General features: G+C 38.4%; 1 protein-coding gene and 1 long non-coding RNA gene across 2 annotated transcripts; one reads left to right on the top strand and one right to left on the bottom strand.

Moving 5' to 3' along the window:
- The first annotated feature begins 5,648 nt into the window (after positions 1–5,648).
- LOC110911558 (glycine-rich protein 2) lies at positions 5,649–6,544 on the top strand. The gene has a single exon (XM_022156186.2). The coding sequence runs from the start codon at positions 5,748–5,750 to the stop codon at positions 6,342–6,344; it is 597 nt and encodes a 198-aa protein (XP_022011878.1). The 5' UTR covers positions 5,649–5,747; the 3' UTR covers positions 6,345–6,544.
- A 2,933-nt stretch (positions 6,545–9,477) lies between these two features.
- On the bottom strand, positions 9,478–13,842 carry LOC118487587. The gene is made up of 3 exons (XR_004881980.1): positions 11,835–13,842; positions 10,853–10,940; positions 9,478–9,939 (listed from the first exon to the last, which is right to left on the bottom strand). It is a non-coding gene; the product is annotated as an uncharacterized LOC118487587 (long non-coding RNA).
- Positions 13,843–15,648: the final 1,806 nt, after the last annotated feature.

Below are 15,648 nucleotides of genomic sequence, written 5' to 3'. Positions count from 1 at the left end.
AAAAACTGTAAGATAATAATCGAAGATGAGGAATTTAGTGTAGACCTAGTTCCAATGTACATGGGGGAATTTAAAGTGGTTGTAGGAATGGATTGGCTAGCCCAAAACCACGCTAAAATTCAATGTGAAAAGAAAGTCATTCATGTAGTAACCTCGGGGGGGAAACGGGTAAGTGTTCAAGGGGAAAGGGTCATCAAGCCGAAATTGTGCTCCATAATCAAAGCTGTCAAACACGTGAGGAACGGGGGTAGAGCTTATCTATCTTATGTGATTGACACTAATCGAGGTGTCCCAAAGCTTGAAGATGTGAACGTGGTGAATGAATATCCGGATGTGTTTCCGGAAGACCTACCAGGGCTCCCACCTGAACGAGAAGTAGAATTCAAAATAGAGCTTAACCCGGGTACAAAACCGGTAGCTAAAGCTCCTTATCGGTTGGCCCCAACCGAAATGAAAGAATTGATGACGCAACTTCAGGAGTTGCTCGATAAGGGTTTTATTAAACCAAGTGTTTCACCATGGGGAGCACCCGTATTATTTGTGAAGAAGAAAGATGGCTCGATGCGAATGTGCATCGACTATCGACAGTTGAACAAGTTAACGGTGAAGAATCGATACCCGTTGCCCAGAATTGACGACCTTTTTGACCAGCTACAAGGGGCGAGTTGGTTTTCAAAAATTGATTTGCGGTCGGGATATCACCAACTGCATGTGCGAGAAGAAGATGTGCCGAAAACCGCGTTTCGAACACGATACGGGCATTTCGAGTTTTTAGTAATGTCCTTTGGGCTGACGAACGCACCAGCTGCGTTTATGGATTTAATGAATCGGGTGTGCCGACATATGCTTGATAAGTATGTAATCGTTTTCATCGACGATATTCTAATATACTCCCGCAGTGAAGCAGAGCATGCTTCCCATTTACGTGATGTATTGGAGACGCTTCGCAAGGAAAAGTTATATGCAAAGTTCTCAAAGTGTGCCTTTTGGCTTAGAGAGGTACAATTTTTTGGTCATGTGATCGATGCGGACGGTGTTCATGTGGATCCGTCCAAGGTAGATGCGGTAATGAATTGGGTACCCCCGAAGAATCCAAGCGAAATAAAAAGTTTTCTAGGCTTGGCTGGGTACTACAGGAGATTTATCCAAGATTTCTCCAAGATAGCCTCTCCTATGACGAAGTTAACAAAGAAGAATGAAAAGTTTATATGGGGTGAAGAACAAGAAAAAGCGTTTCAGACTTTAAAAGAAAAGCTCTCAAATTCTCCGGTGTTGACACTACCGGATGGAACGGATGAATTAGTAGTGTATACTGACGCCTCCCACCAAGGTCTAGGTTGGGTATTAATGCAAAAGGGTAAGGTCATTGCTTATGCCTCAAGACAACTCAAGCAGCATGAGAACAATTACCCAACTCATGATCTAGAATTGGCGACAGTCGTGTTTGCTTTGAAAATATGGAGGCACTACCTTTATGGGGTGAAATGTACTATCTTCTCGGATCATAAAAGCCTCAAATATTTTTTCGAACAGAAAGATCTCAATATGAGGCAACGAAGATGGTTGGAACTCATTAAGGATTACGATTGCGACATCCATTACCATCCCGGGAAGGCTAATATAGTGGCGGACGCATTTAGTCGAAAGGAATACCCACCCCCGATTCGGGTAAAATCCATGAAGATGGTAGTCACTCCTAAACTCCTTGATGAGATTCGAGACGCTCAAACAAAATCTTTAAAAGCTGTCGACTCAAAGAAAGAAAGGACGAAAGGGTTTATTCATGAATTGGAAGAGAATGCAAATGGTATGAAAACGAGGTACAATCGAATTTGGATACCTCGGTATTGCGAGGTGAAAGAATTACTGTTGAATGAGGCTCACAAGTCTCGATACTCCGTTCATCTGGGGGCCACAAAGATGTATCGAGACTTGAGAATGAATTATTGGTGGCCGGGGATGAAGAGAGACATTGTCAAATATGTTGCGAAATGTTCGACATGTTCTCAAGTAAAGGCCGAACACCAAAATCCGTATGGAAAATTGCAACCCTTGGAGATCCCGGTGTGGAAGTGGGAGCATGTAACGATGGATTTGGTGACTAAGCTTCCCAAGACAAAAAAATGGGCATGATGCAATATGGGTGGTCGTTGACCGACTGACCAAAAGCGCACATTTCCTACCCATTCGGGAAAATTATAACTCAGAAAAGATGGCGGAAGTCTATATGAACGAGATTATATCCCGACATGGGGTTCCGGTGTCTATAGTATCCGATCGGGACACCCGGTTCACATCGCGCTATTGGAGGAAGTTTCATGAAGAATTGGGGACCCATTTACATATTAGCACCGCTTACCATCCGCAAACCGATGGTCAGTCAGAACGAACAATTCAAACATTAATCGATATGTTAAGGGCGTATGTTATGGATTTCGGAGGAAGCTGGGATGATCATCTACCTTTGGTAGAGTTCTCATATAATAATAGTTATCATAACAGCATAAGAATGGCCCCCTACGAAATGCTTTATGGAAGGAAATGTAGGACCCCAGTTTGTTGGGGGGAAGTGGGCCAACGAGAGATCGCGTCAAAAGAAGTAGTGACCAAGACGAATGAAAAGATTGATATGGTTAGGTCAAGATTAAAAGCAGCGCAAGATAGAAAAAAGTCTTATGCGGATCGACGAAAGCGACCAATAGAATTTCAAGTGGGAGATCATGTGTTATTAAAGGTCTCTCCATGGAAAGGAATAATCCGTTTTCGTAAACGCGGGAAGCTAGGTCCTCGATACATTGGGCCATTCAAAATACTCGCCCGGGTTGGGGCGGTGGCATATCGGTTAGAATTACCACCCGCGTTGGATGGGATTCATAACACCTTTCACGTGTCGCAGCTGCGAAAATGCCTCGCAGATGAGACTGCATATGTGCCTTTAGACGATATTGAAGTAGATGAAAAATTGAATTATGTTGAAAGGCCTGTAGCGATAAAAGACTTCAAAGTAAAACAACTCCGCAACAAATCCGTTCGACAAGTGTTGGTTCAATGGCAACATCGGAAGGGATCGGATCTCACATGGGAAGCAGAGGATGATATGCTAAAGCACTACCCAGAGTTATTCGGTATGTATTCTGGTTTCGTGGACGAAACAATCTTAAGGGGGGTAGACTTGTAACACCCCAAAATTCTTATGTGACGAGTTTTAATGCTTCATCACAAAACATTGACGAAAAGAAAGGGTAAATATGAAATTTAGAATATTATTAAGATTTATACCATTTAACAAATCAAAAACCCCATATATGCATTAAGTTACCAAGTTAGTAATTAGAAATGAGTAAAGTGTATAGAGCTTAAAAGATGGGGGACTAGATATGTAAAAACGAGGTTAAAACATGAAAAAAAAAAAAGAAACCAGACAAGTCTGGTGTGGTCTGCGATCGTGAGAAGCCAGGAGGGGACTCCTTCCCTCACAAAACCCTAAATCACTAAATTCCCTCAATTGAGAGCTAGATTATTGAAGAAATCGAATGCATGACCCAAGTATCTTGATTATCTAAGTGTTCTTGATCTCAAGTAAGTCAATTTTTGTGATTTGATGATGTTTGATTAAGTGGGTTTTGTGTAATTCGTGAATGTAATACAAAATTGAGTAAGATTAATGGTTGTTAGAAGGTCTAGATATCATTAGATGCTAAAATTCGAATATGAACAAGGTTAGGGCAAAACCCACTTGCATGTCAAGTAATGTTTAACAATTGTGAAGTTTTGTATGTTAATTTGATGGTTGATTTATGAAATTGTTAAGAATATTGATTTAAAACTGTATGCTCATGATTTGAATGATAGATTTTAACATAGTAGGATGTTTATTTTACTCAAGGAGTGAACTATGGAAGTTGTGCTTAAAATGCTTGTACGTTATGCTAGTCTAGTGATATGCACACCATGTGTTTGACAAAATGCCTAAGTGAGTTTAGTTATGGCTTTTGCATGAATACTTGTTAAGATGATGCAACTTTCTCAAGATAATGATGTATGTGACTAGTAAACGCCATAACATACTATAAGGATTGTGAAGTTAATGTTAAAAGAAAGCTAAAGTACGAGATTGTGACATATAGGCACAAAGAAGGAAGAAGGCGCAAGTCACTCAAAGACACAAGTATCACAAGATCGGGTAAGTTCATATGAACTTTATGTACTCTATTTGTAGATTTATGAATGATACCATTTAGTACTATGATTTTAGTATAATTTCCCTTTATGAATCATGATTGAATAAATGCAAAGAGTTTGTATGGAGAAATGTCCGAAAGATCAAGTTGTGGTAAAGTTGAAAAGATCCGTCTAATAGGTTGGAATGTTAAGTAGAATGATAGTTGGATTGTTTAGGAATTCGACTTACCATACGGGTCAAATGGGGTAAGTATATTGAAGAATATGATATGTGGCGATTCATCACAAATGAATCGGAAAGTGGAATGATGAATGTTTTAGAATGAAAGTAATGATGTTAGTAAGGTAATATGTTATGTTAACGGGTTGAAAAAGAATATGTAATTAAAGGATTTTAATTGTTATGTGTTACGAACTAACAAGTGTTTGTTGTTATGAATGTTAGGTAAATCTCATGCTTGATTGCGGCGCACTCGGACCGAACACACAATGTCGACCTTTTGCACGCTTCCGGTTCATGTTGTTGATTATGAATGGGTCAAAGATTTCGTTTTGTCATATGATATTAAATTGTGTCTAGTATGTTAGTAAGTAGTTAGGATTTCTAAATCTTTTGGTATAGTTTGTACAAAATTGTTCATGGTGAACCTTATGGTCATAACTTTGTGGTTTTGAAAAGTGTCGTAGAACTTAATTAAAATGATGTTGTTAAAAGCAGGGGAAAGGTTCAATTTTCGAACGGGTCATGTCAAAATTTTTCCAAAAATTCGTATAAAGTTTACGTTATATGTCAAATGTGGAAAATGGGCGTTTCAGGGTGGCGGTGGCGAACATAGAGTTTCGAGGCAAGGAGCGAAATGCGTTCGACAAGATCGACCTTTTTGAAATTTATTTAACGCTCTAGGTTTATTTTGTAATTTTTATAAATTATGTAATTTTTAGGATTATGTAATTTTAAATTTTAATGAAGTTGTGGGTTTTTTTATAAATGTTGTGTGATTTTTTATAAATTTTTTGTAAATTTTTTTTTAATTTATGCCACCGGTGCACCCAACTCAAGCCCCGCCATACCCTGCGGACAGGTAACCAGGCGGTGGGGGAGCTCCAATTCCACATATCAACCAATGCTCAACCCAAACCCCAACCCAAGCTTCACTATACCCCACGGTCTAAAGAGTGTAGAGTATTATTGGTTTTCAAATAAAAGATAATGATTGTAATTATTGAAGATAAAGACAACTATACTTTATCCTATATATTAAAAAGACGAAATTTCAATTAAAAATTTTAAATCATAGATATGAATACAAATCATCTTAGCCGTTGATCTCGCAAAAAATCACAAAAAGCCCAAGATCATATTCCCTATACGAAAATATCTTCCATACCTTTTCTCTAATTAACATTTCATAATTCCAATCCTACCCCTACGCAACCAATTCTTCTATATAACCGCCCATGATCTCAAAACAAAAAACCACCAATCTAGAGAGAGAAACAAATTAGGGTTTCCTCTCTCCTCAATTTGGGGGTTTTCATTCTCTAGGGTTTCCGATTCAAAAAAAATGGAGGTTGACGGCGGCAGGAAATCCGGCACCGTGAAATGGTTCAACGACACCAAAGGCTTCGGTTTCATCACTCCTGAAGACGGCGGCGAAGAGCTTTTCGTTCACCAGTCGTCGATCAGGACCGACGGTTTCCGCAGCCTCGGCGACGGCGAGGCGGTGGAGTATCTGATTGAGCAAGGCTCCGATGGCCGTACTAAGGCCGCTGACGTCACCGGTCCGAATGAAGGTCCGGTTCAAGGAAGCACACGTGGCGGCGGTGGCGGCGGTGGTGATCGTTACGGAGGTGGTGGAGATCGTTACGGTGGAGGCGGTGGTGATCGCTACGGCGGAGGTGGCGGTTATAACGGTGGTAGCCGTGGAGGACGTGGCGGCGGTGGAAATGGTTGTTATAAGTGTGGTGAGAACGGGCATATGGCTAGGGATTGTACTGAGAACGGTGGAGGAGGTGGTGGTGGTAGGTACGGCGGTGGGGGCGGCGGAGGCGGCCGTGGCGGTGGTTACGGTGGGAGCCGTGGTGGCGGCGGCGGCGGTTGCTATAACTGTGGTGAAGAAGGGCATTTCTCTAGAGAGTGCCCTAACAGTAGCAACCGTTAGATCTGGTTTAAGTTGATGGTGGATGATTAAGGGTAAATGTGTCTTTTCACATTTGCTTTTAGTTTTTTTTATTTTGGTTTCTTTGTTGATGAAAGAAGACTATGGTTGGTTTTATTATGAGGTTTTTGTTGTTGGGTTTTTGATGCTTTAGTTATGAATTATGAATGATATGATGTTAATTTAGGTTTTATGGATTATGAGTTATGTGTTGTGATCTTTTAATTCAAGTTAAAGTTATTTCTAACAAATTTATGGTTCATGTATGCAACTGTTAACTATATGGACTGTATGAGAATCCATGAACAATTAATGAAATATGAAATTAATTGGTACTATAAAGAATAAAGATAAAGATCTTTCTGATTGTTTAGTTATTGAATTGTCATATGTCATGTGGTCAAATGTGGGGACTCTTTTGTGCAGTTTGCACAAATGGCTGATAAATGCTTTATGATGGGGTTTGTTTCTTTTTACTGTTGTCTGCACAAACTGTAACAAAAGGGTCTTTTGGGGTTCGAGGTTTGGGTCCATCCAATTTTTTTCAATTGTCTACTTTGTGCACATAAAGAGCTTTTGCTAAAATTGTTGCAAGCGCTTTCTTTGCAAAATAGTGTTTCTATCGATCTGTATGGGGTCAAGGAACTGTTTTGGGGGAAGCTTAAGATCTGGAGGTTGAAGACGTATATATCTAAAAATTTCTATAGAACCGGGGGTGGAAACGTATATACTCAAAAATTTATATACAAAAGCTACATACATAACACTATTGAGTGAAAAGTTCGTCCCCCCTCCCCCCGCGGGCCCCTTCTAACCTTTGCTCCTGTTAAGCACACTATAGGGCTGTTTGTTTACCTCTTAATGAGACTCTTGATGGTTCAGACCTCTTACTGGTTAAGCACTTAATGGTTTAGACTTTTTGTTTCACAAGCAGATGTTTGAATGGTTCAGACATTTGTCTCTGAATGGTTAAGATTTATACAGTGTTTGAATGGTTAAGACCTCTAATATGAATTGGTCCGACATTTGCCTATAAACGGTTAAACATTATACAGGCTCTTAATGGTTTAGACCTCTTACTGGTTCAATATTTAATGGTTCAGATCTCTTACTGGTTTAGCACTTAATCATTTAGATGTTGCCAAACAGCCCGTAACACTCATTACTAAAGTTCACTAACGAAATAAAGGAAATGGAAAGAAAGTAAATATTTTGTGTTTCAAAGTTATGTTTAAGAAAAGAAAATCAAACATATTGTGTTCCCGAGTTTCATTTAAGGAAGAAAATGTAAGGAAAATTAGACTGAATTATTCAACTTGGGAACAATCTGTAAGGTACAGTGTAAGGAAGCGGAAGAAAATCACATTTTTTAGGATATTTTAAGCCACATTTTTTAGGGATTTTATAGGCCAAGGCGGACGCTTATTATATCATGAGTGTTTTTATGCATTAAAATTTTGTACATTATTTTTTGACTTAGTAGACTTACGTAAGCTAAAAGCTTATGTAATACACAAAAAAGTTGCATAATCACCTATGTTCATTCATTTAGTATCTTGGAAAGTTTTGGGTGTTGAACCGTTGGTTCCATTTAATTGGGATTTATACGTGAGAATATATTGAGTTGATTTTTTAAAATTAAACATTAATGGTAAAGTTCCTACCTCATTATTTGAATTATGATGGGAGAAGATAACATTGGCATCTTGTTTGAATGGAGGAGGTTTGATTTTGCTAAAAAGGTACTAAATTCTACTCTTGATGGGTGGAGCATCTTATTAAAGTTGTTTACATTAAAATGGTTTAGATTTTTGATGAGCATCTATGCTAATTGTTTGTTTTTGTTACTGTAATTGTGAAAGATTGGAAGAATGGAACGGAACAATGGAAAAGGTGTTTATTACTATTTTTTTTTGACCATTTTTTTTTATTGTGTATATATTTAGCGATCTATCAATACCTTCAAAATTATATGAGGCAACTCGGTTTGGCTTGAAATTTAAACGAGCTCATTATGGGTGATGTTAATTAACGAGCACAAAAGCAAATTGACCAACACAGAAGCAGTACACATAAAACAAGCATAAGCAATGTGCCATTGAATCTGAGCAAGCACCCTAGTGTGATTGATCTTCATGTACACTAGTCTTGGTGCATGTTCTCATTTATATTTATGTTCATAGTCATGCTCATATGATCATTACTGCATTCATTGTTTGGTTCATAATAGGGATCTTAGGTATCACTGATCTTAAGCATATAAAACATATAGAGTATACAGTAACATCATCTAGGGCTGAGTGGATTTTGTGTTTACCTGAAATTGGGACTGAATAAAAACCGAAACCCGCCTGTTATGTTGTTACTCGGTTGGTCCTCTCGGTTCATAACTGTTAGAATAGTTGGTTATCCGTGAGAGAGAGAAAGTTCGAAATTCACCACATCTGGATACACTTGCCTCCGAACTAGGGAAAACTCTCACCTAGGGCCGAAACCAATGAACACTCGCCCGAAGGCACGACAATGCGGTAAGATAAAACCCGCTCAGTTCAAGGATTGAACTAGCGATCTCCGCCTACTCGCCTAGTCTCTCATCATCAACATGTGCTGCAGAAAATAACGGGGAGAACAGGAATTGAACTTAGGTCCCTTAGAACACCAAGTCTCTCCCTTACCACTCCACCACCACCTCATTGACATGGAAAGTTCTATCTATGAAAGGGATGAAGAAAGAATATAATTAGTTAGAGCTTCTACAACAACACTAAACCTTACAAACCTCCATAAACCTTTACTCATGCCACATCAGATTTTGCTTCTACAGCACGGAACCTTACAAACCTCCATAAACCTTTATCTCAACATGCCACATCGGATTTCACATCTCTATTAAAAACCCCAACCTTTTCCAAAACAACAAACCTATAAAAATCTCCACCTTACCATCCATATTATTTCCTGCTTTTACATTTATTTAATATAAACCAAATTACTTTAATAATATTTATTTTATATTGTGTATATATTTAAATTTATAAAATAGAATGTTATTTAAAATTAAATTAGAAAAAGAAAATCGAAATAAACATTAAATTAAGAACATACGTATAATAAAACTAAAAATGTAGATGAAATATTTATAAAAACATACATAAAACTAAAAATAAAAAGCATACATAACCTAAAATTGTTTTTTAATAGATTATGGGTGCTTGAGTAAATTGTGTTGAAGCGTATGATAAACTTCAGTGTCACATGAGTCCTTCAACCTTTGTAAGCGTTTTGTAAAATCGTGTGTAGGTCCATGGTTTGGTGGCTCTACTTCTTCATTCTCATCATCCGACCACTTACTTATTGCGTGTCCATCTTCTACGATCAAGTTGTGCAATATAATGCATGCATACATTATATCGGATATAATTTTTGTGCTCTAAATGTCACACCCCGAAATATCAGAGCTTGGCGTGACTGGACCGGTATCTTCATTGCACAGCGGAAGCAATTAAGCTAAGACTTCTAGAAATTAAACGCCTGCTAAGTACTCGAAATCCCGTGGGTTATCCTATTCCAACCGTTCCATAGTTTTGAAAAATGCAACCTGAGAAAGAACATGCGAAAAAGTCAACATAAAGTTGAGCGAGTTCATAGTTTGCTTTGAAAAGATTTAAAATAAATCTTTTTGGTAACCGGTTTAAAGTTGTTGAGAAAATATAGTAAAATCATTTTCTTGGCATAATATATGAGAACTGTGAGTCTAGCCCACGAGAGTCTTTGTGCATTGCACGAGAGAGAATGGGCCAAGCCCAAACGAACCTTTGTAAGCAGGATCAGCGCTTCCTCTTACTTAGGTATAACTTGAAAAACGTAACCAAAGTTTGTAATTCATGTGTTTGTGAGTTTCCATCAAATGAATCTTATGAATATATGAAAGTTTTAATGTTTTAAATGGGTATGTAAAGCGTCTATGAACAGGTTGATCGTTAATGTTTCGCGAGGACATCAACGTATACGGCGACATAGGAAGTACTCAACCTGTGTAGACGGTTTTTAGTGTCGAATCACCTCGACTGTGTGAATCACCTCGACTGTGTCGAATAACCTCGACTGTGTCAAATCACCTCGACTGTGTGAATCACCTCGACTGTGTCGAATAACCTCGACTGTGTCGAATCACCTCGACTGTGTCGAATAACCTCGACTGTGTCGAATCCCCTCGACTGTGTCGAATCACCTCGACTGTGTCGAATCACCTCGACTGTGTCGCCCGTACCCATTAGAAAATCATGCACGTTTCGTAATATGCGGATCAAATTTGTAAAACCGGTATGTTTGATCGAAATCATTCGTAAACCATTTAAGTTCCTTGAAATTCATGCGCAACACGGTTTATAAATATGAGTTTTCGTTCATCGAAAAGTTATTTACTTTTGTAAAAACTTGCATGTCTTTCCACCCCCGAAAACATTTATAAAAAAATGTAAAACAGTAAAAAGTGAGGGTTATGAACTCACCTTGACGTTCCTGTGCAATGCTAGCTTAGTGTGTTTCCGTAGTGTCGTTCCAAGAATGTGAATTAGCTAGCGTGCATCTATAGTATTCCTAACCAAGGAATAATTATAAGTTTTTAATTGAACAACGTAGTTAAACTACGTGTCCGAGCTCTACCGAATCGTTAATCATACAATTCGATGAAAGTGTTGTTATCTTGACCTGGAATAACCAATCTATGGTTATTTGATCCCATTTATAATCAGAATAAAACTAAGTCTCGAAAACGACTTAGTTTACGAATGGTTTAGAATATATATATTTATATATTTAATATAAATATACTTACATAGTCGTGTTAGTCGTTGCGGTTAGAAGACGTAGGCGAATAGTAGTGCGGAAATGTGTCGTACTTCGTTTAGAAGTTTGAAATAAACATAAACTATTATATTTATTTTTTTTATTTTTATAAAAGTATACAATTTACGACATTTGAAATAAATATAAACAATTATATTTATTTTATAAAAGTTATACGAATGACGACGTTTGAACGAAATATAACTAATTATAGCTTTGTTGTAAAAGTTTCCGAGGTTTGGGCGTTTGAAACAAATATAAATAATTATATTTATTTTAGATTGAATATCGGTTTTTCGTTAACTTATAACGTCGTAAAAATAAATACGTCTTTTATTCATTCTATAAGAAAGCTCGGATTTCAACAAGTGTCGATTAAACAATAAAATTATGCTTTGTATTTTGGATTTTTAACGAAAAACGGACATAGTTTCCTCTGTTTTTGGAATAACCCGACAATAAAAAGTTGTCGTATTTTGTCAAAGCTCAACAATTATTCAATCAATGCAAACAATATATACTTAAGACTTTATCAAATACGGCAAAATAAAGTGTAAGTAGTCGCTAAAGATAACGGTCGAGCTCGGTCGCGTATAATTATAATTTGCATAACGAAACAAAACTTTTGTGTCGTTTAAACTTTACCGGGTCTTCATTGACTGTTGTTGACTGCGTTGACTGTCTGTAGACCCGAGTTGACTCAGTTTGACCCGAAATCAAATCTGACCGAAACGAACCATGACCTGTGGTTGACTAACTTTGACCCGCAGTCTGACTTGTTGAACCGAACCGAACCGTGACCCGATCCTGCTGATGTGACTACTTGAACCCCAGATCTGAGTTGAACCGAACAAGAACCCGAACCAAACTTAAACACTTGAACCGAAGCTACACATATCTGATGTTGACAAATTTTGACCCGAACCCGATTCTGACCCGTTGATTGTTTGACCAAGTTTGACAGGCTTTGACTGTCGAACCGAAACTCGAACGACGTGAAACCGTAAACTGGACTCCATCTAAATGAAACCCGAACCGCTCGTGTCCCGAATCTGAACCAAACTGACTCGAACCACCCTAAAGTTGATCTGAATCGGACCGTTCACGAACCCAAATCCGTCATCAAGGGAACCTGAGAGTCGCCGGAAACCGTTCATGGTGACCGGACGTCACCTCCGCCGCCACTATTGCTGTTGATATCCACCAAATCGTCGCTTACCGGGCGTGTCGAAGAGTTGTCGGAACATCAACCACCGATGCCGCCTGTCTCCTCCGTCGCTCCGCCGTAGACGGCGGCGCTGCTGCCGCTGTTGGTTCTTCTCCGCCGCTCTCTCTCTCTCTCTCTATAGTCAGATCTGTGTGGGTGTGGTTGTGTTTAGAGATGGTTATGGCTCTGATTTCAGGTGTGTGTGTGTGTGTGTGTGTGTTTTGCCGTATAGATCGAGATGGGGGGGGTGTCGCTTGGCCGATCTTCAACGAGATGGAGAAGGAGAGCAGGTTGTCGTTGAGGACTTGGTTTGGAGAAGATGGTCTCCATATGTTTGTGTGTGTATTTCTTGATTAGCAGAGCAAATAAGAGAACAAGGGGGACTTCAAGCATGTGCGGCTGACAAAAAAAATGAGGGTTAGGGTTTCACCTTCCCTTTTATAGCTAGGTTTGGTTTAGTGGGCTTTGGGCTTGGGCCCAAGGCCCACAAGCCCGTGTTTAAGTGGCCTGTAATCCTCTACGAGACCCGTTTTTATAACCGAAATCGTCGGAATGTCGTAAATTAAAATTTCAAGTTTATAGATATGTAAGTAATCGTTGTTTGCCGCGTTTGATCATCGGTCGCGTTAAAAATTGCATAAACTGCTTCGATTGTCGTTTCTTGTCCGTTGTTCATTTCGTTTTAGACTACGCATAATAAAATTCGAAAACGATGCCAAATATATCATAATATATTAATATCAAGATGAGATTCGAGTCTGGTGCTTCCGTTTCGTCGTTGATTGTCGGTGCATTACTGTTTCCGCGTTTTTCGTTCACGTTTGCGCTTTGCGTCGTTCGAAAGCGTAAAAATTTCGCAAAACTAAATTTATAAATATAAACTATGCGTATAAAATTTGTACTTTTCGGCGTTGTCAGTATTTCATTCGGTTTCAATTCGTTGCCGTTTTCCGTTTAACAGGTTTATCCGTAAACCACCGTTCGCGCACTGTAAAGTCGGGTAGACGTTCCTAGGCACTACAAAGGCCTAATTAAGTTAATCTACGTCTTAAACACTATTTATTATCGCCATAAACATTTGTTAATCGCGTGATTAGAGGCCGTTAATTACCGGTTGTCACATTCTCCCCCTGTTGCAAAAATTTCGTCCTCAAAATTTAGACTAGGTTATCTCCTCAGAGTTGTGTCGTTCCTAGGTAAGTCCGAATAATACCAAAGTGAATGACCGCATAAGCAAATCAAAACTTATTCGAATTATATGAATGTAAAGTCGTTTTCCATCAATAAGAACCCAACGGTTTAGCTGAGTTTGTTCCAAAAATCGAAGTCAAGTGAACGAAGCGTAGTGATACTATCACTAATGCGACCAAGTTTACGGGGGTCCAACAAAAGAGGGATTTCGACCAATAAAATTCCAAATGAACGTTCACAATGTGCAAATCGATTTTTTTTTTCTGTGAAACAATAGAATTCACTACCAACGGAAACTTGCGTTGGTTGTCGTATGATTGAAAGTCGAATTCAACAAGCTCAAATGAATAGAATCACAAAATGATTTGTCAAGTAACGAATCATTAAATGAATAAGATAAAATCAACGTGTTGCAAGGATATACCGAAATGAAATACAACCGAACCTGGTGTATCATCATCTTAATACATAGTTGCATTAAGACCATTTAAACGATGAGTCAAACAAAAAACAAATATAGTTTCGCATGAGACAGTTGATCATGATTAGCACAAGCTACAAGTTTATACCGACGCCACAAGGTGTCGTAGTGAATGAAATAACTCGATGATAGCGGTGACCGAACAAGTATCACCGTGTATTGCATGAAACGCTCGATCATGATTAGCCCAAGCTACAAGTTTATACTGACACCACAAGGTGTCAGAGTGAATAAAACAACTCAATAATAGCGGTGATCGAACAAGTATCACCGTGTTTTAAATCAAATGAAGGCTCAACGAAATAAATGTGGGTGTTCCAAACAAATCCCATAGGATTTTCAATTGAAAATGAAACAAATAAATAAGGTTTTTCGATCGAAAATAAAAGAGCAATAAATATCACAAAATGTTCGATCGATGCTGAAAGAATCGTTAAGAGATACCTTGAAATATTTAACACGAACTTGTGTACCATCATCTTAACACACAATTGCATTAAGACTGATTTAATACAATAAATCGAACAAACGGATTTAATATCAATAATCAAATAAATAAGCAATTCAATCCGTACATGATGTGTGCAAACGAGATTAGCGCAAGCTTCAAATATGTGAGACGCCACCACAAGGTGATCGTGATCAAAGAAACGACTCAATGAAGTCGAAGACCAAACAAGCATGTTATGGTTCAAAGCAAATGAAGTGCTTGTTGGGATTATGTAGAATATGATGACTTCAATCCATCATATTAGACCTTGAATTGAATATATATCATGAGCAAGTTCAAACAATTGAACTTGGTTTAGTCACATTTCAACAATGAATGCACGTATCGATACGAAATTTCAACATGGTTACAACGAAAAACCATGTATGTAGCTTGAAAAGGAAAAGAGATCCAACAAGTTTCATTGACTCGATATCAAGGAGTCAACGCTTTACAACAATGCAATCGTCCAAATCACAATGCAATAATCAACATAGAGAAACAATATTGAACGTTGATAAAGCAACAATTTCGAGTGAAGTCACATGCGTAACAAACGACGCATGTATAAATATGAATTCATCAAGAATGAAACAAATGAGCATTCACTATTACGAAAGAAAATTTTTGTGATGCAATGACCATTAGGGGGAGTAGAAGTATGAAAGTCTACTCACTATATGCAAAAAGTCGAAATTTCAACAAAAGAAATCTAAGGACTTTACCTGGAATTTCGCGTGATAATCGTTTGTTAGTTGACATTACCATGGAATGTCGAACATAGCGTAGTCGCCATTAATGAAGTAGGGAGAATGCGAAGACATGTGACTTATTTGCAGCGCCAAACATTGTGAGTCTCTTCAGACTAAGTATCGACTGTTGTGAAATCTTGCTGTAACGTACCTCAGGGTGACTCGTGTCATTTGCCGGATTACATGGAAAAGTATAGCATTCGGTTGTTGTTACTCCCGCTGATGGGGTTAGCATTATTGTTGTCGTGACCATTTGTGTTTTCCCCAAGGGCTTGCTTCGAAAGTCGTGTGTGATGTACTTTGACGTCCGCTGACGTATAGTTTATGTTTTGTGTATT

The sequence above is a fragment of the Helianthus annuus genome, chromosome 15 (assembly GCF_002127325.2).
Source record: "Helianthus annuus cultivar XRQ/B chromosome 15, HanXRQr2.0-SUNRISE, whole genome shotgun sequence".
Classification (NCBI taxonomy): domain Eukaryota; kingdom Viridiplantae; phylum Streptophyta; class Magnoliopsida; order Asterales; family Asteraceae; genus Helianthus; species Helianthus annuus.
Note: the sequence above shows the minus strand (reverse complement) of the source record. Positions and strands in the feature narration are given on the sequence as shown.